Here is a 24457-nt window from a genome sequence, read left to right as displayed (position 1 = left end):
AGGGCACAGGCCGTGGGTCAGGTGGGCGCTCTGGGCGCTGCACCTGGGAGCAAAAGGATCCCCCAAAGGTCTGCCCGAGCGCTGACACCGGCGGCCGGGAGGCAGGGAGTGAGGTCGGGGCTGGGGAGAGGCCGGCGGGCGCGGCCAGCGCACTGGGGCTGGACACGCGCTCACACAAAGAGGCCGGAAAGGGCCGGAGGAAGCCCGTGCGTCACTGGGGACGGAGCCGGGACCCTGCCGCGCCCGCCCGGACCGTCGGACACCCAGTCGCGCTCCCGCACCGCCGCCACCGAGGCCGCCGCCAATGAAACTCCTCCCGCTCCTAGGTGAGTGCGGGCGGCCCCGGTCCCCGAGGCTGCTGGGGCCGGTCACCTGCGGGGACCCGGCTTTTCCCAGGTGGAAGGCACTTGCCCAGTGCGCAGGGCAGGTCTCCAAGGAGCGCTGACGCAACTTCTCAGGATGTTTTTCTCCATGGCCTTTCAACTCTGGGCTTCGATATTCGGGGCCCAGGGACTGTCCTTTTTTCTTTTTTTCTTTTCTTTTTTTTCCTGCTGACAAAATCCTCCAAATCCCCAAAGTCTCAGACTTTGACCCTCTGAGCCTTCCCCCGCCCTAGAAATTTGGGACAATCCAAAACTTTAACACCTGTAGAAAGCGTCCTCGCATTTTAAGGGGGCTCCCGGCCCTGACTTGGGGTTCATTTAAAATACCATTTTGATGATGCAGGAAGAAAATAAATCACATCCTTGAAGGCAGATTCATGATGGTGTAGACAATACATACAGCCCTGGAGGAGGCTGGGATTTAGAAGCAAATGTTTAAATATCTCTTGTTACTAATGAGGACAGTTTATCTGAGGTGACTGAAAATATTCAGAAAACTTGTATGATTCATAACTGTTCCTCTCCAAGCAGACTTGTCTTGAGAAGATCTTAGACAACAATAAACGAGGGAAGTCCTGTGCTTTTCCTTATTTTTTCCTAAAAGCCCATCATTTCCAACTTTGTTTCAGTAACTGCAATAAGTCTTGTTGCTGCATTTTGTTGACCGTGTTTGTGGTATTGCATTTTGAGAAGATCGCTCTTTATCCAGTATGTTGAGTTTTATTTTAATTTCCCCTAATGGGAGAAAATGTAAAATATTTTTTTATAGAAAAGGCAGAATTAAAAAAGATCATTGGAACATAGAAAAAAGCAGTAATTGCATTTGTCCTTCTGGATGCTATGATATGTTGCTCTTCATCTTAAAATAAAACAGATTTGAATTTAAAAGGACTCAATTCGTTGTGATTTCAGCACAGAATCATTCCCTGCGGGAGGGGGTGGGTGGGGGGTTGCTTTGCAATCAGCAGTTACCTTCAAAATAATTTCACTTCAGGGTGAAGGGTGATCCTATGCCCAATGATCTAGGAATGCTGTTTTCTTCATAAAGCTGGATTGTTACATTTTAGCTTTGTTGAGGTTTACTTGATAAACACTGAGATTGAAAAAAATGCCTTAATCTTTTTGTTTACTTGCTCTTTTGCTGTTTTTAGCTAAATGTTCCCTTGGAAAACCCTTATAATCTAAATAGAAAAAAAGAAGACTGCATTTCCTGTAGTCTAACTCAACAATGGGAGGAAACATTTCTTCTTCTTTCTGAAAGGTTTATTTTTCTGTTTTCTTTAGTGGGTGTTTCCACTTTGTTGAATTGTTCTTACACTCAAAATTGCACCAAGACACCTTGTCTTCCAAACGCAAAATGTGAAATACGGAATGGAGTCGAAGCCTGTTACTGCAACACGGGATTTTCAGGAAATGGCGTCAAAATTTGTGAAGGTAAACAGTCATTATTACCTCTTTCGGATCTTATTGTTTAAATTTTGATGTGATTGCTTTTTCCTTGTCCAGAAATCAAGTTGTTTTACATTATGTTATTTGATTCCATGCTATTGATTTGAAAAAGCTTAGTTAACTAAACAATAAATTTGAATTTCCCATGTCAAAATTTATTCTTGATTATATATTTTTGATTATATATTTTTTATGATTCTATGTATGTCGTGTTTTTTTTATGAATATTAAAGACTGCCCTTAAACTTAAACTGGAAAACTAAGTTGCAAAGAGCAGAGTCACAAAGAACAGAGTTCATGACGTCCAGGCTACACTGCTAAATGTGGTACTCAAGATACTTTCTTTAGTACTTGATTATTACCTAAATTTGAGGATAATATTAAGAGATTTGAGGTTTTCTCTTGTTACCCTGGGTGTTGGGAGAGAGAGAAGGAGAGGGAGAGAGGGAGGGAAAAAGGGAGGGAAAAAGGGAGGGAAGGTAAAGGAGGAGAATTTTGAGAATGCATTCTGTTGTGGAAAAGTAGATCTTATTTATAGAACTTTAAGCTAAAGCCCAGAGCAAGAATGCTAGAAAGAGTCCTTCTAGGGTGCAATTTAGCCATTGACTTGATATACAGAACACCACCTGCTAATCAAATTTAAGCGATTTCTTGTTTGTGGTCTTCACCACCACCACTCAATCTTTATTCACTTTTCATTTTTAGTAGAATCAAGTTTTGACTGGGTCAGTAGAACAACATTCTGTGCAGAAGAGAGAAAGAGAGAAAAGTTTCAAGTCATATAAATTCATTTTAAATATAATTAAATGGCAGGTTCAAATTAGAATTGTGTGGTTTTATACTCCTAAATATATTTAAGATAACATGGACTTTTTCTAATTAAGCCAGGATATTGTACACTGTTAATATTGCATGTGTTTGCTTATAGCATAAACAAGTTTTATCTTGTGAATCAATTTGATAAGCTCTTTAAAAAGATTAAATATGCAGTATATTATAAGACCAAACCTCATTATAATTAGTGTAATGTTTAAAAAATGTAGACCAAAGCTACAGTTGCTTAATATTGTGTTAGATCAGGCCTTTCTTCTCACACATACAGCTGGGATTTATAATATACTCTTCTACAAGCATCACAAAATTCTTTCCATAAATAGTCTTGGGCTTTTATTGTATATTTAATTGAATGGCATTATAAAAAGTTGATAGTTGAGTCATCTTCAAAATATTGCATCAAGCATATTAGTGTGCTTTTCCACTAATCATTACAAATTGTACCACCATACTTCATAAGTAGTGTTGTCTTTTTGTTAATTAGATATTTTTCAACTGTTGTGATTACCATCAACATCAATAATTTTTCACAATTTGGAGCTTCAACAGTCAACCAGCTTTTAACCCGTATTTAATGATTTCTGTTAAAAACACATCTTTTCCTTGCTGCCTAAGTCAATAGCCAGCTGAAGGGCACCAAATGTTTTCCATTGAAATAATACTTCAAGACCTTTTAGCTTGCAATTTCTTTTCACACAAAACACAGTTTGTAATAGGAATATTTTTTCCTTTCAAGTTCTTTTTAACTTAAATCCCCTCTTTAAAAACTCAAATCCTCTTTTATTTAACTTATATATCATTCTTGTTTAAAGAAAGTTATATATTCACTTGTCTTAATATTCACTAACAGGTTTATTATGTCCTCTTGAAACTGTTCAAACATTGGTTTTCATCTTTTTCACTTTTTATTAATTCACTGTCAGATTTTGATATTATTTTCAGTAAGCATATTTAAGATTTTTAAGAATTGAATTAAACTTAAAGTATTCTATTCTCAACTCTTGTTGGCTTCTTTCAATTCTAGAGAGATGCGGTACTTTTCCTATCTTTCTCAAAGATTGGTATTAGGTCAACCAGAAATGACAGAACAGGAGTTTTGTAACAGAGGATGCCTGTTGCTTGAGGAATTAAAGTTGTTTTCTTTCCTGCATCACTACCATCATCTTCATTATTTTTATAAAATTTGGCTCCTTCAAAGATCTTCCAAATAAATATTATGGTAATAGCCGTTCCTCACTAAATTTAGTACTCTGTTCCAAGAGCTGGTTAGAACAAGTCATTTAAAATTTGATTTACATGGTCCCATAGAAACAATTTTTATTAGTAGTGAATATATTTCATTTAATCATCTTTTAGTGAACAAATATTATTGAGCACTTTTCATCATCATCATCATTATGATCATCACCATCATCATCTGGATAGCTAATATATCAGTGCACTTAGATCAAGATACTAATCAGCACAGTGCCTTTACCTAGAATTATTTCCACTTCATCTATAAGGAAATAGAGTCTTAGAAAGGTTAAGTGAACATCTCCAGTGTTACAATAAATAAGTGGTGGAGCCAAGATTTGAACCCAAGTCTGTCTGATTTGAGAGCCTGTATTCAAGAAAAATGATAGAAAAAGCAAAGGGGTAATGGAGATAGTACCTTAAGTATCACCAAGTAACTCACTGAGTGTCAGTTTTTTCTTCTTTGTTTATTATAGTGTTACTCTTTTGTCAATATTTTGAAATTGCCAAATTTATTTGGCAAATTTGATATTTCCTTTGTTCTGGAATGTCAGTTATCTATAATCCCAGATTAGTAGGCATCGGCATACTGCATAGCCAATTCCTGGTTGTTTCAAGAAGCAAATGAACCAGTCTTCTGAGTATCCATTTTCTCATTATTTCTCTTCTTCCTTATTTAGCCTCTTTAATGCTTAAATAAGTAACTTTCAGATTTATAGCTTATTTACAAAAAAGAGTAATAATATTAAAGTATATTAAAGTTAATTGTAGTGCTTTCTGTGAGCTAGAGTCCATTCTAAGCACTTTACATGAATTGATGAATTTAATCCTTATAACAACTCTGCAATAATGGCTAGTATTATCCTTAATTTATAGATTAATTTTCCCAGAGAAATCACATTCAAACGATTGTCTCAAAGGATCCTCAAACTACAATGTGGGGTAGATCTGTAAATAAGGAAATTGAACCTTATTGAGATAAAAATGAATTCTTTTGGTTCCACCCCTCCCACTTTGAATCTTTTCCCCCCCACTGCATGATATCAAAACAATCGATAAAAAGAAAAAAAAATGTGGTGTTCATATTTATGATACTATAGGAAAAAGTGCGGGAAAGTTAAAGCTATTTACAAGTTTCAGCATGTTGATCAAGTACAATGTTTTAACTCTGGTTCACGCACCTCCTTCTCACCCAGAGTACTGACAATAAAGTCAGTGAAATCAGGGTGGGGCCATGAGGAGTCTATAAATTGAGTGAACTTTTCAAAGCAGAATCCACTGCCACAAAAAGGGGTCAGTTCAGATCACATAAAGAAAGCTGGAGTGAAAGTGATGGCTTTTCCTTCTGGTGATGAAATCCTGTCCCCTTCCCAGAAAGGGCAAGAAAATTTGGGTGACTGACTGGCACACCATTTTCCAAAGGCCACACAGGTCAGGCTCCCTATTCTCCACTGGTGTCTGCTCGCAGTGAAAGCCAAGAAAATATTCCCAAAGGAAATGTCATCTGCTGGAGAGAACTCTTGAGTGTGAATTCTTAAGGGAGTCTGCACACTCCCTATCTATGCATGCTTGTTGGAATTATGTCTGAAAATTGCACCACCCATATATTCAGGAAACTGAATTATCCTGCACTAAAGAGGTTGTAATGGCTGGCAGGCAAAACTTGGGCCAAATACCTGTAATAATCAACATTGTTATTTAATTATAAGCATACAAGTCATTTAAGGATAAAAGCCAATAATGCAAACACAAAGATGAATAAATAAAACAATGGCCTGGAAAATGTAACTGTAGGAGGGGAAAAGAAGTTAAGGAAAAAGACAAATTTATATCCTCACAGAAATTCTGGAAAATTTTGCATCCGAACAAACAAAAAATAGAGTAGGCTTCTATGTACAAAAGGGCTATCATACCACAAAAATACTTCCTTCTTTGACAAATCTTAACACCCCCCCCCCCCCCCCGGGTTGTTCATTTCCTTTCTCCTCTATTTCTCTCCTTTTGTAGCAAGAGGCATCAAGGCAATAAGCTGACAAAATTCTCAGTAAACAAACCAATGCTTAAAACCACCAGAAGACTGAGGCTAAAGTCTCCATTCCTGGATTTCTTTTTCTACAAGGATAATCACACATAACAAGGAAGCTACAAAGAACTTTTTTTTTACACATCAGTGGAAGGTACACCAGTACACATTAGTCCAAATATTTTTGAGCTCATCAAGGGAAATCAATACTCTTTTTCATAGTAATCTATAATTAATTTCACTCCCTTGTTATTTTTTTTAACCTGGATCCAGACCTCTTCCAAATTCCTCCTGTTTTATCTCAAAGGTGAAACAAGGTAACCAATGCGTTTTCTGCCGTTAATCACATGATTTGCTAATTGGTTTTCACATTGCAATGTCATTAAAATGGGATGAAGCCCATATGTAGTAACCAGGGATAACACATTAGTTCTGAAGAAATTCTGCCCCACTTGACTAAACCAGAACTTTGTCTTGTTTTTGACTCACTTATAACTTTTGTGGTTATAATGTTGTAATTATCTGCAGTCCCCTTCCTATGTTGTCTGTTTCTCCCAATGGATTTTATGAATTCACTTGCTAATACTTTTTTTCCTCAAACTGTAAGAGAAAGTTTATTTAGGAAGTCACAGAGGTAGAAGTGAACCATAGAAGAAATGGGCTCAGAAAACAAGAAGCAAAAGAAGGAAAATTTGCCTGGGGGGAGGGGGTGGTGAAAAGCCCACTTGCTAATATTTTTGATCATTCCTTCCAAACAAACCTAATACATTTTTTTCTCCAATAAAATATATTTATCTTCTGATAAATATTACTCTCAAATTGAGGTGATAATGTACAATAGAAGAGCTAAAAAATAATATCCACAGAATTGCTGAAATAAAAAGCAAAGATGAAAAACTAAGAAAACGAAACTGGGAAACAGAGAACCTAACATCCATTGAGTAGAAGTTTTTTTAAAGAAAGAATCAGATAAGCTTTAGCAGAGGAAATAAAAAATGACATAAGCCAATTTCTCTGAGCTTAAGAAAGATATAAGCCTTCAATCAAAAGAGGACTCTAATGCCCACATATCTATAGAATATGTTTGTGCCTTAATTCTCAGCTTATGTATAAAGAACACCTATTGATACCTTGCTATAAAAGAGGAGTATAGTTTACTTCACATTCCTGTGATTTACTACATTTATGGTCTTAAATAATAATGGAATATACAGGTGGTTCCATTCCTATGCTCAACTCATGGGACAGAGGGAGAGAAAGTGCTTTTCGAAAGGATATTTGGGTGACTGCTATCATCAGGAGAGTGAATAAATGCCGAGCAACTGAAAAACATAGATTACCACTACAAAAAGAGTTCTATGAATCCTTTGGGCCTTCATTTCTGTGTTCATCTACTTTCATTTAACCCCTGCTTCATTTAATCCCTTTCTTGAGACTAATTCTAGCTTAAGGAAGGGAGTCATATTTTAGAAATCTTGTGACATTACCACATCATCTTAAAAATAAAATAATTTCTAGACCCAAGTATTACCCTCCAGGTTCCCATAATTGGATTCCTCTCTCATATCCTTCTATTCCGGTAACTGAGACTTAACTTAAAACCATCTATGCCATGCCCTAGGAACTAGATTCTTTGACAATAAATTCTACCTGTACTGTGTCAATGTCTCCAAACTTGTTAACTATTTTCTAGTCCTGTTCAACTGGATTCTCATGATAAGTCACAAAGAACATCCTAGCCTCAGTTTCTTTGTAAAATGAGCTGATTGGACTAGGATCATTATTCATGCCTCACTTAGCTTTAAAATCTTTGATTTTATTATTGTGAGGTAATATTCAATTTCCTGTTAATTTACTTTTTTGGGTAACTAACCTGGATTTGGGGTTTAATTTGAAACGTGACCTAAGAGAGCTATGGATTTTGGTCTCTTGCCTCTAAACTCAGTGCACTTTCCACTGTACACTGTTCGTTTTAACTCTGATCCTTAGAGCTGGCATGACCAATAGAGGCAGTGTTTTCATTTCGTCCTTCTGCTTCCCTCCTCCCTACTTAAGACCATGACCCATCTTGATATTCTTTCCTGCTGAGCCAGGATGTGACCTCAACATTCTTCTCCAGGCAGATGCTACAAATCAGTAGAGGCTGACACATAAATGAAACTTCTTTTCCCTGTTTTCTCTGGTGGCTTCTTTCTTTGAAAGGAATTTCTGGACCAATCTTCAGTGAACCCTCCTAAATTACAGTGCTGAAAAGTGAGGTATTAAATACAATGTGATGAGCAAGAGAAGTAATATATAAGAGTCACTTGAACCATTAAAAACAAACCAGAAGTCTTTAAAACCTTAATTTTAATTTTTTTTTTATACATGTTCTGTCAGAGGTTTAGTCACTGTTTAAATAGGACACTATGCATATCCACTTTAGGGGAGGGGGATTGTGATTTGTGTGACTTTATAAATATCATTTAACTAACATCTGGAACAAAATGTTACAAATGTAATTTCTCCTTATGCTGCAATTCCAAAAGGACTTCGAGATTGTTTGTTTATGAGTGCATGATGAGCCAATGATGGAGAATGGAACTGATTAGAAGAGCAGTCCTCTAGCCTACAAACCTATAGCCAGATTTCTCCATTCTGAAGATTACAGATAATTCCAGGCAACAAAATACTTTGTGTCAGGCTCAATAAATTCGACAAGATAATCAAGTGTTTGTGTGTGTGTGTGTGTGTGTGTGTGTGTGTGTGTGTGTGTGTGTGTGTGTGTTCAGGGAAGAAATCGGGCACTTTCTTTTTTTGTTGTTAATACTTACCCAAGGATATTTTTCCCATTGATTTTTTAGAGAGAGTGAGAGGGAGGGAGGGAAGGAGGGGAGGAGAGAAAGAAGAGAGAGAGAGAGAGATAGAGATTGATATGAGAGAAACATCTACTGGTTACCTCCCACACACGCCCTGACAAGACTGGGGATCGAACCTGCAACCCAGATAAGTGCCCTTGATGGGGAATTGAGCCTGTGACCCTTTGGTGAGCAGGCCAATGTCCCAACCCCTGGGCCACACTGGCCAGGGCCAAAATTGGGCACTTTCAATGTTGGAAATATAAGCCAAGACTCATTGTCTAAAACCCAATACATGTGTCACTTTCTTTGCAAGGCCTTTCTTATTTCTACCTGTCAAGAAAAATTGTTTTTTCATGTTCCTCACACTTCCCTTTAATTTTTGGTTTAATATATAACATTGGAATAAGTTTTGATAGGGTCTTCCTGCTTTTTAGTAGCCCCCGGGGAATCCTATCAATGATTGCTGTTTGACCACAGTGACTAATTCTTATTCCATTATATCCTTGGAACCGACCAGCACTTCTTGGGTCCAATTTTTAAAATACTACAGTTTGTTTCTGAGTGGATGTTCTGATTGATTGGTGCCCCATTCTTAGTGTACCTTGCCTGTGCTGAATTTATTAAGACATCGTGGTTGATATTCCTGCTTGGGTATATCAGCACTCAGATTTTGTTGAATGTTATACATTATTAAAGGCTAATTCAGCAAAATAACCTTAAATACAATCCCATCTCAAATATTTTGCTGTAAATAAAGTGCCCCCTATAGCCAGATGGAAAATTTGCATGAATGACCAGTTAGCATCATATTTCACATTGATTTTCTCCAAACTATTTCCCCTGCCTTATTTTGAGTGATCTACTTTGCAAGATTGAATTTTTTAAACCTAACTATTGCTCTTTTGAACATTTTCATGAATTAGGAAGTGACCAGCTGCAATATTGGCACTAATGTTTTGTGATGATGGCCTTCTGTTTTGGAGACACTCTGGCCCTCATCTTCAGAGTTGCAGGAATCATTCTGACTATGCTATTTCCTTCTGCATCCTATGTGCCAAAGATTCCATTTTCACAAAAATCCTAGAAAATGTAAAATTATTGACACTTAGAAAAATGATATTTTTACTTCTAATTAATTAGTACTTTGACAGTGTCTTTTCTAATTACAAAAAAAATGAGTCTATGTGTTATTAGAAATATCTGTCTCACATTTATCATTCCTTCCACTGAGCTCACCTTTTTAAGTACAATTTACATGAAGCTGTATTTAATATTCAGTTATCTATTTAAGATGAAGTTTTATCGTTTTTGACTTAATATGCACAAAGTGAAGGGCTTGTTATTGAAACAAACTTTGTTTTTTATAAAGCTCTAAATTTGATTAAAATAGAACAAATGATCACATGAAAGAACTGGGAAGAAATAAAATATTTTTACTCTCTATAACTTTAAATTATTTGAGTAGAACTTTGGTACTTCCAAATATAAAGATTATAAAGAAGATATTGTCTCCATCCACAAAAATGTTTTAATTTTTTAAAATGAAAAGACCTTAATGATGGTCTACTTACAGAAGTGTGGATAAATTGAAGGGTGATGGTGAAGCAGCACCTGGGAGCCATTCCCAGTCCCAGAGCTGCAGGGACAAGGGAGGAACCAATGTGAATGGAGCCCAGAGAGAGCTGGAACCTTGGAGAATAGGTCCAGGGGAGAATCTGTGCTGGGGACCTTGCCACTGCCAGAGAGAGGGCACTAAGTATGGAGGGAGCATGAAGAATATACCAACTTTTCTCTTCTCCTAACCTTCAGTCTCCTGTCCAGAACTCTCCCAGGGAGCCTGGGGGATGAGCCGTCTGTGGGGGTCAGCTTCCTGGGGCAGGGAAGGATGTCCTTTCTGGTGTCCTAACAAGTTCTTAAAGTTCATTTCTAGGTCTTTCATTACAACTTCCCCATACTGATTTTTTGTTCACTATAATTTTGCTTATTTTCTTTCCTGCTTGCTGAGAGTACATCTCTGAGCATTTCCCCCCCATGAAAAGTGGAGTCACACATGGCATGTATCCTAAGTTCTGTCATTAGGAAAGTCTTTCTGTTGTCTTCATGCCAGATAGCCCCTGCAGATTGTTGGAATTTTAGGTTAAATTGATCTCTCAAAATTTTATAGAAGAGTGGTATTGCTGAAAATGTGTAACTGGAAGAGAGATTACATAGAATATTGGGAAGTGATTATGTCAGAGGAAAAAAAGCTTCTTTCATAAAACAAACTTGGGAAAGGCTGAAGGAAGAAAAAAATACAAAAATCTTATACTGAGGCTTCTTCAGGGTGTTCTGTTTAATTTTTAAACATGCATTTTAACTCTTCCCAAAAGTTACTCACTTCCTTGCTCTAGGAAAAATCCTTTTCAGTCCTTTTAGCAGTGCTATGATTAACTAAAAGATTACAAGTTTAGGAGGATGTGGGGAAAATGGTTGGAAAAACTCTAATGTATTATCTCAGATACTTTCTTCTTCCTGTTTGCTTGAGATATGATTTCATATCCCATATTTTACCAACCATCAAAGGTCAAATTGTTCCCAAATATCTGAATTTACAATATACTTGTATAACTTGTCTGTCAGCTGTATGAGAAAATGCCTCTGTATAATGTACATTACACAGCATGTGTATAAATCCATCAAACTTACATAATGTTAAAAAATATAGAACAAATCACATTTGTCTGGCATGAAAATTGTGATTTCCTGATTATTGAAACATTAAGGCAAGATTATTGAACTACTTCAGCTTCTTTAACTCTTTTGGCCCATTCACATTAAGAAAAAGGCACCAGCCCTCAAATTAGTATAGTCATACATGTTGTTGTGTATGGTGAGAATAAGGATATTAGGAGGAAAAAAATCTGTTTAAAGAGAAAGAACTTCAGAGAAAGAAGTTCAACACATAAATGTAATAGATGCTGATATTTAATACTCAAGTCAAAGAGCCTTCATTAAAAATTGTGATTATTTTGCATGTCATTGGTCAGACAAGCTCAATGTCTACAAAGATCCTTTACATGAGATTTACAGCAAGGCACTGCTATTTTCCACATTAACATGATTTCAGATACTTATATTACCAAGAAATCCAGATTAGTATACAGTTTTGTGGATTCTCTTTATAATTGTTTAAAAGTTCCCAAGTGAATTGCTGGTATATAGAATGTCAGAACTGTTCAAAGCTTGTACTTATTTTAAAGAGGAAATTAACACTTTGAAGCCTTTTATCTGCTATGGAAAGAAATAATGGCACGCTCTATGAGGATTAGACTCTAACCAACCTTGTAGGCTATATATAGCATACCAAGCCGTATGCCATTTGTGACAGTGCTATCAGGAAGAAAACTCAATAACTGAGTTTTTGTGCTATATTTTTTAGGTACACAGATTTAATTTAAAGGTTATGGTTTGAAAATAAAATTTACTCTATGAGTGTTTTTGGCTGATAAGAAATTGATTTTGTGACCTTGATACACATTAATTGAAATATCTGGCAATGTGTCTTGGCTAGATTTAAGAAAACAAACATACTGGGAACCCTATAATTCCTTCACATTAAACTCGCAGGTCAATCACTTTGCTATCATTATAAGGAAGTAAACTACTTTTTGCTACTGTAAAGTGTGAATAATCTCCCTTTATTGCATAACAAGTGTGTTTTGTGTAAGTGACATCATATTTAGTTGGTTCACTATATTGAAGGTGGAGCCTTTTAATTTAATTGATTTACTTATGGATTAAAATAGTACTTTATATTTTCTAATATTTAAAGATTATATTTATAAAGTAATTTATAAGTGAGCTCAGTTACACATAAAGTTTATTTGTTATTTAAAATATTTAATGCATTTCAGAATGTAGTTTTTAAGAAGTTACAATAGAATGAAGATAGTTGTCAGTGTTCTCCATATGTCTTAAATATTAGCTTAATAGGTATTGACTCAGGTTGTATTCACACAGGGGGGAAAAAAGTAGATTGCAGAAGAGAGTTAAAACAAATTGTGAAATTTGTAATATTTTCCCAAAGAAAGCCAAAATATATAATTTCCTTGAGGTTCTTTGAGCTTGACTAACTGGATCAGTTATATATATGTATAAGAATTATCCTGCAAAGTGGACATCTCCATTTTATTTCTCTTTTATGGATATATAATATCAGAACCAAAATTTGGGTCATGTTTATCTAATAACTTTGCTGAACAAGAATATCCTGAGTATTAACAAATTTAGTATGAAAAATATAATTCAAGTTGTGTTTAACATCTACAACTCAAATTGGGAAGGAATATGCTGTTTTTTGTGCATTTTTTAAATAATTAAAGTCAACATGTATTGACAAATAAATCAATTTTGATGAGATTGCAGCACAGAATGTTAGGTGGTTTTAACACTTGCTTGATAGTTTTGCATTTGTGGCAAGTTTTTAATATTTTGAAATAGGAGAGTTGTGTAATCTGTTGGGTTGGAAAGGTTGTTATACCAGGTTTCCTGGTGCCATATGGAGGATAAATTCTAAAGATAATTTCTGGACCTTTATAAACACAGAAATCTATTGAGAATACTAAAGAAAGTACAACAAATATCTGTTGTATATGCAAATCAGGAAGGCAAGCAGATGCTTGATTATAGTGTTATGTTTGTTCAACTAATGTTATGTTCATTGCAGCAGTTTCATAATGGAATACCATGTGGAGGAGAATGGTTTTTTTTAATGTGTTTTGTACTTTGAATTTCAGTTTATTAGTGGACAAATATGTCAGAAAAATTTTAGTAGAGGCATTAATTGTTTTTTATAGTCAATAATCTCTTTATAGTTATTCTTTGGAAAAAATCAGATGGTTGCTTTAAGAATAAATAAGTAAAGAGTTGATCTGAATTTAAGCAAGGCTTTAGATTATAACCCATAGTCCAATTTCATTATTATGTTGAGAAAAGAAACCCCAAGTCTTATGAATTATTGGTGATCATTTTAATAAAAGATTCCAGTGATTCATAAATTGCTAATGCCTTAATATTTGCAGGTCAATTCATTTATTAATGGAAAAGTAATTGTCCTTATAACACTATTTAAAATTGAATAGAAATATGATATACTCAGAGATCAGAATTTAAAATAAAATTTGAAATATAATAAGTACTCAAAACTAGGATATCAAATACAGATAATAAATAAGGAGAAAACAAAATAGCTATTTTTTTTCCCAAAATCAGTTTCAGAAAATGAAGCATTACAATGGAGACCCACTATGAAAATCTGAGCCTCAATTTTTTAGATTCAGACACTACTGGTGAATTCAACCAAGGTTTATCAAAAGTAGAATTACAGTTTATTGTGGAAGGCAAGGCCATAGAAGAGGCAGAGCCTCTAAGAAAGCCATCTGTGGGATCAAATCCTGGTTCTGTCATTTACTAGCTGTCAGATTTGGACTATTTTTGATAAATTAGGATAGAAATAGTTTTATCAAGATCAAAATATTTTTGAGAATTAAAGGAGATAATGCAAATAAAGCACTTAGTTATAATACTGGCCACATAGAAAGGCCTCAATAAATGATAAGTGTTATTAATGTAAATCTGTCGATCACTTGCTGCCAAATTGGTTTTGGAAAGCTCATTCTCTTTCTATTTTCCAAAACCATCCAGGAAACCAGATTATCTAGGTGTCTAGGTTCTGAGCTTAACATTACACATGTAATAACAAGATGCTCTTCTGCTTTTCCTAGACTCTACAAACAGCAATATTTATGCACACTGCAGTAATGGCATTCTATACCCCATTTTTTAACAGTTTATTAATTTTTAACTTACATTTTAGGTTCACTGTCTGAAGGGGAAAAAATTAAATCATTTACTTATTAGTAAGCTTTCTTTAACGAGTGAGTTCTTTAAATTTCCTTTGTACCTATCACCTGGTCAGCATAAAGGAAGATTGAATTTAAACTAGAAACAGAGTTTTAGAGTGTCACTTATCACAAAACAATTTTTTAAATATTTACTATGAATATTTATCATTATTGATTGACAAATTATTAATATCCATCTTATTTTTTGTTTGGAAACAATAGGGTTTACATGAAACCTTGAACAAATCTCTGTATTATAAAATTCTAAATATTTTTGTTTGGCTTAACAAATCTGTCACTGAAATTTGCTATTTTAAAGTCTACAAAGATAGAGAAATAGACACACAGAAAAATGGATAGATGATAGATATTTCTATATGTAAAGTTTATTTTTAATTATCATTTTGCAATTTCAAAAAAGGACTTGCACAATACTTTGGCATAAGCTTATTTAAATAGAGAAATATATATTTATATGTGTATGTTCATGTGTATATATATCATATGCAATAACATCACTATGTTTAGTATCATTTTATATATATAACATTTATGTTCAATTGCATAGGATTATCTGAAAAAATATAAAGGAAAATAATTTTGCAAAGTGGAAGGATTGAATATTTGGCACAAATTTGTTTCAAAGATGGAAATTTAGTGTTTTACCTCTCAGTATAATCTCCAGGTATATTCTTAAACTCTGAGAGAAATCATGGATCCATAGAATAACCTCATGAAGAGCACTTACGAGGATTTTCCATGCCTGGGAGAAATGATGTGTGTTCATTGATGGGAACTTTTTGAGAGGAATGATTGTAATTACTCTATCATGATTCTACTCCTCCGTAGCTGTTCAAGCATTCAACAGTGTAATATCTCATCCTGAATAATGATAGATTTGAATGAAAATATGTCAAGACACCTTTATTTAGTTTAGCAATATTTCTGAGTTATGATTTAACTTACGTCAGCTCAAGGTGATCAAATATTTACTCATTGTGTTTGAACCTTCTGTAATTTCTTGGAAACTTTTCCAATAAGTGAACAGTAGAAAGGTTAAATAGGCATTCAACTGATCAAAAATGAAAAGGTATCATTTTGAAACTAAATCTCAACTTACTTTTTTTTAAGTTAAAATAGACTTCTTAGCACTTGGCCAGTGGTGGAAACTCCTATCAGGCTCTCCTAAGTCTAAATTTACTCCACTCTAACTTTTTAAACCTATAATTTTAACATTATTAGTAAGGAGCTGATGATCAATTTAACTTTTTGAGAAAGTCCCGAAATAGTGTTTATACCCTCAATATAATATTTTCATTTTGTAATTTGGCAAGAAAGTACTAGGTTATAACTAAATTCTTTTACTTTTAAGTTTTTTTTAATTCTAATACATTTTGCAATTTTCATTCTAATTTGTCAATATTCTTAAATTACAGACACAAAAATGCAGTTGCCATTTAAAATATATTTTAACTAATATGATAAATAATACCTTCTTACATATAAAAATCTATCCTATAATTACTATAGGTTACTTTTTTAACAATGGAGCAGAAAAGTTGAATCAATTGGAACCTTTTTTGTCTAACCATTCATTAATTCATGCATTCATTCACTCAGAATATAATTGCTGAGCACCTATGATACGTTAGGCACTTTGTAGAAATAAATATAAAGCAATGAACAAGCATATGTAGCCCTCATGGATTCTGGATGGATAGGAAAACTTTGAAAATACAGTTTACAAACAATTAATTATTTGAGTGGCCTAAGTGGTCATGAAAGCTTCATAAGGAAATAATGGTTACCCTAAGGGTTGAGCTGGGAATTAGCTTGATGTAGCATGTGCTTGAGGATAGAAATGGGAGGTAAAAATGATCATTAAATGCATTTATGAAAGTTCTAATGAATGACAAAAAATGCAAATTCCAAAAACAAAAATAAGCTGTTGAAGTCTAGTTAGTGGATTGATGCAATTACAGAAAATGTGTCTAAAATGTTGGTCAGTGGTATATTATGTAGGCCCCTGATGTTACCCATAGACAAAATTGATTCTATTTTCAGATATTTGCATTTTGAATATCACATTTTGTTCTACAAAATACATGAATTAGAGGCCAGTAAAGTTGGATGCAGGCTCATCAAGTGGAAGTGGTTGCATTGAGTAGGAAAAGAGAATATTGGTTTAGTCAAGATTAGTGATTAAAAGGATGAAAGAAAACAGATAGGATTGATATATAAAATGTAGAGATTTATAGGTCTTGATGATGAATTGGATATTTCAAGTGAGAGGCAGAAAAATAGGAAGGATATTTCTTAGGTTTGTTGTATGAACAATTAGGTAAATGCTTGTGCATTTGACAGGAAAAGAAAATATATATGAAGAAAAATGATTAATTTTGTTTTGGATATGGTATGCTTGGCATGCTAATCCTACATATAAGAGGAGACAATAGTACATATTGGTTTAAAACTTAGAAAAGACTTATGTAGACAGAAAAATTTTGGAGTTATTAGCAGAATGATGGTGTTAATAGAAGCCATGTAAGCAAATAAGATTATCTATAGAGACTACAGGAGAGATCATAGAACGAAAATAAAGGGGAACTGAGCTCAAGTCCTAAGAGATTCAGAGAGTCTAGTCTTCAATCAGTAGAGAAAAGGAAAATGACAGAGGGGATTTAGAAATATGGCCTTAAAGATAGAATGACCATGTCTGTTATCATTAAAGCTAAGGGAATGGGGATATCAAGGGAAATGGAGAGTTCACTGTTTCAAACACTACTGAAAGGCCCAATGAAAATTTCGAAACACCCAGTAACTTTTAATATAGAGATCAGTGGTGGCATTAGCAAGAACCACTTTGGTGAAGTTTTGGTGGCTGGATCTAACCTAGAAAAGCCAATATATGGAAATCGACCAAATATAAAGGCTGTTGGAAAGAATTGAAGGCCATAGAGAAAGAGTAGAAAATGACAGAAAAAACTAGAAAAAAGTATAGGTTCAATGAAAACAAAAATGGATGGGCTCTTGAGCACTGGAAAAGGACCACCAGGCCAAGTGAGGGCTTAGAACAGAGGAATCTGGCTTACTTACAGGCGCAGGCACAGTTTTGGCATACACATGGTTTTTCAAAAAAAAAAAAAAGTGGAATTAAATGTGACCTGCCTAGAAAATTACGGGAGTTTTACAATATTGAAAAGGAAACGATAGCAACCAAGAAATTATCCACATAAAATAACCAAGCAGTATTTCCCAGTGCCTAGAGCGGGATGCCAGGTGATGGTTCCAATGATGCCAAACTTCCTATCTTCGCCCATAGGCAACAATCATGATTTTTTTCTTACTCAGCTTGAGCTGCTAAAACAAATACCATAGACTGGGTCATTTAAACAACAGACATTTATGTCATACAGTTCTGGAGGCTGGGAAGTCCAAGATCAAGGTGCCAGCAGACGAGGTGTTTGGTGAGAACACTCTTCTGGTTTACAGATGTCCATTTTTAATTTGTGCCCTCATATAGCAAAGAGGGAATGCTCTGGTTCCTTCATCTTCTTAAAAGGGCACTAATCTTATTAATGAGATCTCTAACCTGATGACCTGATTATGTCCCAAAGGCTTTACCCCCATTGGGGATAAGGGTTTTAACACAGGAATTGGGTCAGGGGACACAAATATTTAATCCATAGCAGTATCCCTTACCAACATTGCTTTAGAATTTTTTCAGAGCAGTGTACTAAGCAGGAACTACCAAATATTTAGAATTGGCATGGGAATTAATCCTATTCTAATTAATGATGGTAACATTTTTTTGATCCTGCATTTATGCCGTAGATTAGATTTTCTGGACTGCACATCCAATATTTGTACATTTATGTACTTACTATATAAGTCTACATTATGAAACACCCCAGAATGAAAATGTAAAAAAAAAAAAAAATATATAAGTAAACAAAGAAATGTCAACATTTTTTCCTACATATCTATGGCTAATTTTTCATGCACTTCAGGGTGCATTTTCTCCACTATAATTTGGAAACAACTAGAACTGATGAGTTCCTTTTTAACAAATATACCACAGTAGCCTGTCATATACATACTTTGTGACTGTCTTAAGTCATGCAAGAAAATTGTAATTATTGTGCTTTCTGTTAGCTATTGATTTAGATATTGAGATTGCAGCTACTTTTAACTAATGTTCTTGGTGGCTGGGGGGAATCATCTGAGATTGAAAACTTACTGTTAAAAATAGCACTGATATTTCCTTCCAAAATATCCTTTTTAAATGATAGCAATGTGCCATAATTTATCTATTTTTGTTTCGTGACACATGTTATTGAGATTAAAGTGCTTTTAAAGCATCATATTGCTACAGAACACCTCCCTTATGGTCAAATTCATTTTTAAACTCCTTATCCAACATCTTTTCCATGATCCATTTTTTTCTATTTTTGACAGTCTTTTGAGGCATTAACTTAGATTGTTTACAGTCATTTCAAATAGGACACCAGCTGCTTTTAGTTATGATGAGTCAACAATTTTGAAAATATTTGAATTTGAATAGAAACATAGTTTGCATTTGTATATTTCAATTTTATTAGTTGCAAAATATTATTCCATATCCACCTTTTGAAAGTTTGAATGAGAAGAAAAAATAATGTACACTGCTTTTTAAGAAAATTGACATTTTTATTGCCAGAAAATTAGTTATACTTCTACATAAAGCTTAAGTATTAATCTTATTTTTCATATATTAAGCTTTGACACTCCTCTTCCACCATCTAATGAGGGTTCTTTTATATGTAATTTTTGTCTTTCATTTTTATTTAGATGGGAAATAACAGATTATATAATAGTTAACCAATCTGAAGTTACCATTGCAGGAGACGTCTAAAGGGTGAAAATTAAGGTTCTGTTGCTAAGCTAAATTCATCAAAAAAGGAATAAACTTTACTATTTTGTATACAAATATTTTAGAATTACATTTTTGTTCTTATAAAAGTGATACATGTTCATTATAAAAATGTTAAGTCATTTAAATAGTAGAAAGAAAAAGAAATCACTCAAATCTCTATTTCCCCCACAAGCCTGCTTTTATGTAATAAATGAACATTATTCTGGGGATCTTTCCATGGACACTTATAAAAGGATGTTATATATAAGGGAAATGATAGATTATTATAACAGTTGGATTATTATTTTACTGAAAGGTGCCCACTCTCATTTAACTAGAAGTTAACAGATGAAAAATAAAATGTTATAACTGAAAGTATAGAATATATAATATAAACTGAAAGATGCTCCCTCTCATTTTACTGCAGTTAACAGATGAAAAAAGAAACTGTAATGAACCTGAAAGAATTGCTGATTCCAGATTTCTATTTTTAATCACCAGAGAAATGAATTTGAAAAGAACTCTGTACATATAAAAAATATATAAATAGAATCAGCATGCGGAGACAATTTTTTTAACCACTTATTTTAATTTAGACAGTACTAGTTTGCCTGCTGCTACAAAAGAGGAATCAATTACATAGAAACATTTTCTCCTCCCTTCCCTTCCCCATTTACCTCGTTTTGTTGCTTATACTATTTTCACTTTGTCCAGGCTTATACTATAGATATTCTTTTCTTCCACAGTTCCCATAGGAGATGAGTCTTGATTTTATGTTGATAACATTTTTAGTGTTTCAGTTTAAGTAATTTTCACTATCGATTCTCCATTTTTAGGGATTAAAAAATGTTTTCTAATTAGCTGAATGTGATCATTGAATCTGGTTTTTCAAGAATTTCTGACCACTGTGTTTTTGTATTCCTCTATATTTGAAAATGTCTAACAGTTCCTTTTATAGCTGAAAACCTTTTCTGGATATACTATTTTTAAGTCAACCTGTCTTTTCATTAGAACTTTGTGCACCATATGCTGTGTCTTCTGGCACTGGCTGTCATGCCGAAGATTCAGGCTAGCCTAGCTTTTTCCTCTTATACATATGGCATGCTTTTCTGCCTAGATGGCTACATTCAAAATTTATCTCAACTGTGTTCTAGCAGACATTTTTTTTTATGTTTCCTTTCCTTTGATAGGAAGCTCAATTTTAAGCATGCATAATTAACTAAAGCCAGAAATAACCATTATCTCAACATATCTCTAAAAAATATAAGAACTTAAATATAGGGTGCCTCCCAAAAATGTATGCACACTTCAAATTATTATAAAATCAGTGTTTATTAACATAAAGTTCATTTTCAAAATTTAGAAGAATCTACAGAAATTAATAATTTTTTTCTCAACACCTGTTTTCAAACTGATGACCATTCCGGTCCAGGCACTGCTGATAACTCAAAGCAATGGAATCGCAAACATCAAGAATCATTTCTTTTGGTATCTGTGTGCCCTCAATTCAACTGTTGCCGGTTTTGTACTGTAAACTATATCTTTTATGTATCCCCCCCAAAAAAAGTCTAGTGGATAAATTTTCTTTGTTCAAAGCTTAATCTTGCTTCACCCATTATTTCAAATCAGTTAAAATGCAAATTAAGTGAGTTATCAGCTGTTAAAATGTGTATACATTTTTGGGTGCACACTTTGAATAATTATAAAGGCAATGTTTGTACTTCAACTGTGTTTTCAAACATCCAGTAGCATTTTAGGATGAATTTCCTTTGTTCAAAGCTTAGTCTGACTGAAAAGAAAGAAACATCAATTGAGCTATTAGCTGATAAAGTGTTTTTGGTACACCCTGTATTTCAACACTAGTCACCCATCTCTTGTCTGAATTGTTATTATAGTCCAATATTTTAGGTTAGTATTTTTTGTCCCTCAAATTAGTCATTATTATTTCAAAGTAATAGTAGTAGCAATAATAATAGAAATAGTAAGAGCTATAACATGCTTACTTTATTCCGGGAAATATTCTAGGATCTTGGCTTATGTTAACTCATATAATTAATCCTCACAATACCTGCCTCTCAGGTGTGGAAACTGATATATTGCCAAGGATCACACAACTAGCTAATGACTGAATGGGATTTAAAACACAGGCAGGCCAGCTCCAGAAAACATATTCTGAACCACTATTCTACTGTCTCTTTGAATGTGCTGTTTATACATAAGGTTGATTTAGATTAACCTGGTTATTTATCCATTTCTTTCTCACCATCCCCTCATGTTTACCACTTCTTCCTTCTGTGTTCAATATTCTTTGCCCTAAGGTTCACCATTGGTGGTAAATTTTACAGTGTTTGTTTATCTGAAGATGTCTGTATTTTTTTTCTTGTTCTTTAATGTAACATTCTGAGTGAACAGTTAATTTTCCCTAAAATCTGTGACAGTATATGTTATATTATTTTCTAGCTGTCACTGTTTAAAAAGTGTGCCATTGTCTATCTTTTCTCTATAGCTTGGGCTGCCATGACAAAATACTATAGATTGGGTGGCTTTAAAAACAGAAATTTATTTTCTCACAGTTCTGGAGGCTGGAAGCCTGAGATCAGGTGTGAGCAGCATTGGGTTCTAGTGAGAACTCCTCCTGGCTTGGAGATGGTGACCATCTCGCTTTGTCCTAACATGTCCAAAATAATGTTTATAAGATCATCTATGCATTTCACTAGGACATGTCCAGGCTTAAATTTCTTTTCATTTTCTTGCTTGAAATTTATTTTTCCTAAATTTAAACATTCTTGTTTTCAATTCTGTAAAAGATTTATTTTAGCTCATAAAATAATGACTCTCCTTTATTTACTCTACTTGGAATTCCAGTTGAATGTTTTTCTCTTTCTAGGCTGCATGTCTCTTAAACTTTTTATAGTCCCCATCGCTTTGTTTATATATGTTACATGTTAGGTAATTTCTTCATATCTATCCTGTGTATTAACTTTTTTTACCGAAAGAGTAGATGACCTTGATGACATGGTTGTGCTACTACATTAATCAACCTTGTAGTTATTCAACTGCAGCACTTTTTCTTTTGTGAGATAATTAATTATGTTATGGTTTAAGTCACTTTGAAATAGGTTTTCTGTTATTTATAGTTAAAGCACCTTTCATAATTTGTAATCAGTTTGTTTGCTTTGATTTCCCAGCTGTCCCCACTGTGCCTTGATTGTAAGGCTGTAGAGATGTGAACTGTTGGCCTACCTTTCATGAGAGAATGTTAATGCAAGGGGTTGTCTGGCTCTAACAAAAATGCTACACATATTTTGCAATGATTCTTGCAGATATGGAAAATATGTGTAATTTTTTCAAGTTAGAAAGCTCTCAATCTTAAGAATGTCAAAAAGCAATCTTTAATAAAATTATGTGAACACAAAAATTATGTAATGCTCAAAGAACTATATTATATCATCATATTTCTTAGAAGGTCCTAAAAGTTGAACTCAGGGTAATTGAAACAAATAGGTGGGGCATGTTGCAAAGAAGACTAAAAATAGAGGTAAAAAGTGACAGTTGAAAATGAATTTTAATACATATGGAACATAAAGTGAAAATTATTCTTAGCAGCCACTTTTATAAATTGAGGAAAACCAGAATATCAAATAGAATTTTGTTTCTGTACAACAATATTTGTAGTCATTTTAGAGCTTTTTTTTGTGAGTTGAAATTATGTAATATGGTTAATATGTTTAAGGACAGTAAAAGATCACCAATACCACGACAAATATTAATAATAACTAACATTTACTGAGCACCTACTCAATGAAATAACGCTTTTTATCTCTATCAATCCTATCAGGTAGGTGTTTTTATTGTAACTGTTTTAGGGGTGAAAATAGTTATAATATAACTTTTATACCTGGATCAGTAGTGCAATAAATCCACACAAAATAATCTGAAACGTCATGAAGGGAATGGATATGATATAATCATGGCTTTTATTCTTCATCCACTCCTTGCTGTATCAGTCACTTCATCTTAATTTATTTTTCTTTCAATAAATGCTTTTTTAAATTCTGTTTTCTTTGTAGTTTGTATGATAATATGACTGCTTTTGGAAGGAGAGCTTATTGAGGGACAAGAGTGAAAACCAGAAGGCTGTTGGAGAGAGAAGTTGATGCCTTTGGCAAGAATTCTGAGAGGTGTCACAAAGATTAATACAATTTTGGAAAATAACTATTCAACCTGAGACAAAGAAATAGTGAGGGCTCCAGTTGTAGGCTAGACAGTACACGCTGCTCACTCCAAAGAGATTAATGTGCTATTCTCAGGCTTAGGCTTAAATAGTGATGGTTCAAGAGGAAATGGGTTTAACCTCTAGCAATAGAATTTTAGGTTACAATTAGGAAGAAAATTTTAAGGTGAAAGGTGTTGAGTACTGGTATGAGGACAAAGATAAGTTGTCATACCTACTTTTCTGGAGGTTTTTACAAACAGTACAGCTTCTCATTTTTCTGGGATGATTTAAACATGAGAGCTGAACTAAGTGACCTTTCTAGTTTATTTCCAGCCTTGTAATTCTGTGAAGAAATAAAATATTTCTTCAGAACTACTCATAAATTCCATTAGGCTGCAGTTTAGTACTCTCAGTGGTAAACTAATTACTAAAGATTTCTTCTAAATGTTATGACTTTATAAATAACTCCTCAGTGGCTGTAAAATTTTCCCTTTTAAGAATACTAAGTAAAACTCTTTTAATTGTAGAAGTCAGCACTATTTTTCAGTAAGACATTCAAATGGACTTGATTCACAGGTTTCTATTGAAGACAGTGTTATATTGTAAGAAGCAGTATTTCTTGAACTAAATGTGTATTGTGTCTATTCTTACATAAAAGGTGTTAAACGCCGGAAAGATGATGTCCCTACTCTTCAGAAGA

The 24457-nt window shown here is 34.0% G+C and overlaps 1 protein-coding gene across 1 annotated transcript in view; it reads left to right on the top strand.

Moving 5' to 3' along the window:
• ADGRL4 (adhesion G protein-coupled receptor L4) overlaps positions 1-24457 on the top strand; it is a 90628-nt gene that overhangs the window by 276 nt on the left and 65895 nt on the right. Inside the window, exon 2 of the mRNA XM_087820718.1 lies at positions 1535-1817. Coding sequence (XP_087676844.1) covers positions 1535-1817 — 283 coding nt within the window. The remainder of the gene's footprint in view (positions 1-1534; positions 1818-24457) is intronic.

The sequence above is a fragment of the Miniopterus natalensis genome, chromosome 9 (assembly GCF_054644295.1).
Source record: "Miniopterus natalensis isolate mMinNat1 chromosome 9, mMinNat1.hap1, whole genome shotgun sequence".
Taxonomy (NCBI): Eukaryota; Metazoa; Chordata; class Mammalia; order Chiroptera; family Miniopteridae; genus Miniopterus; species Miniopterus natalensis.
This window is presented reverse-complemented; position numbering and strand designations above follow the sequence as displayed.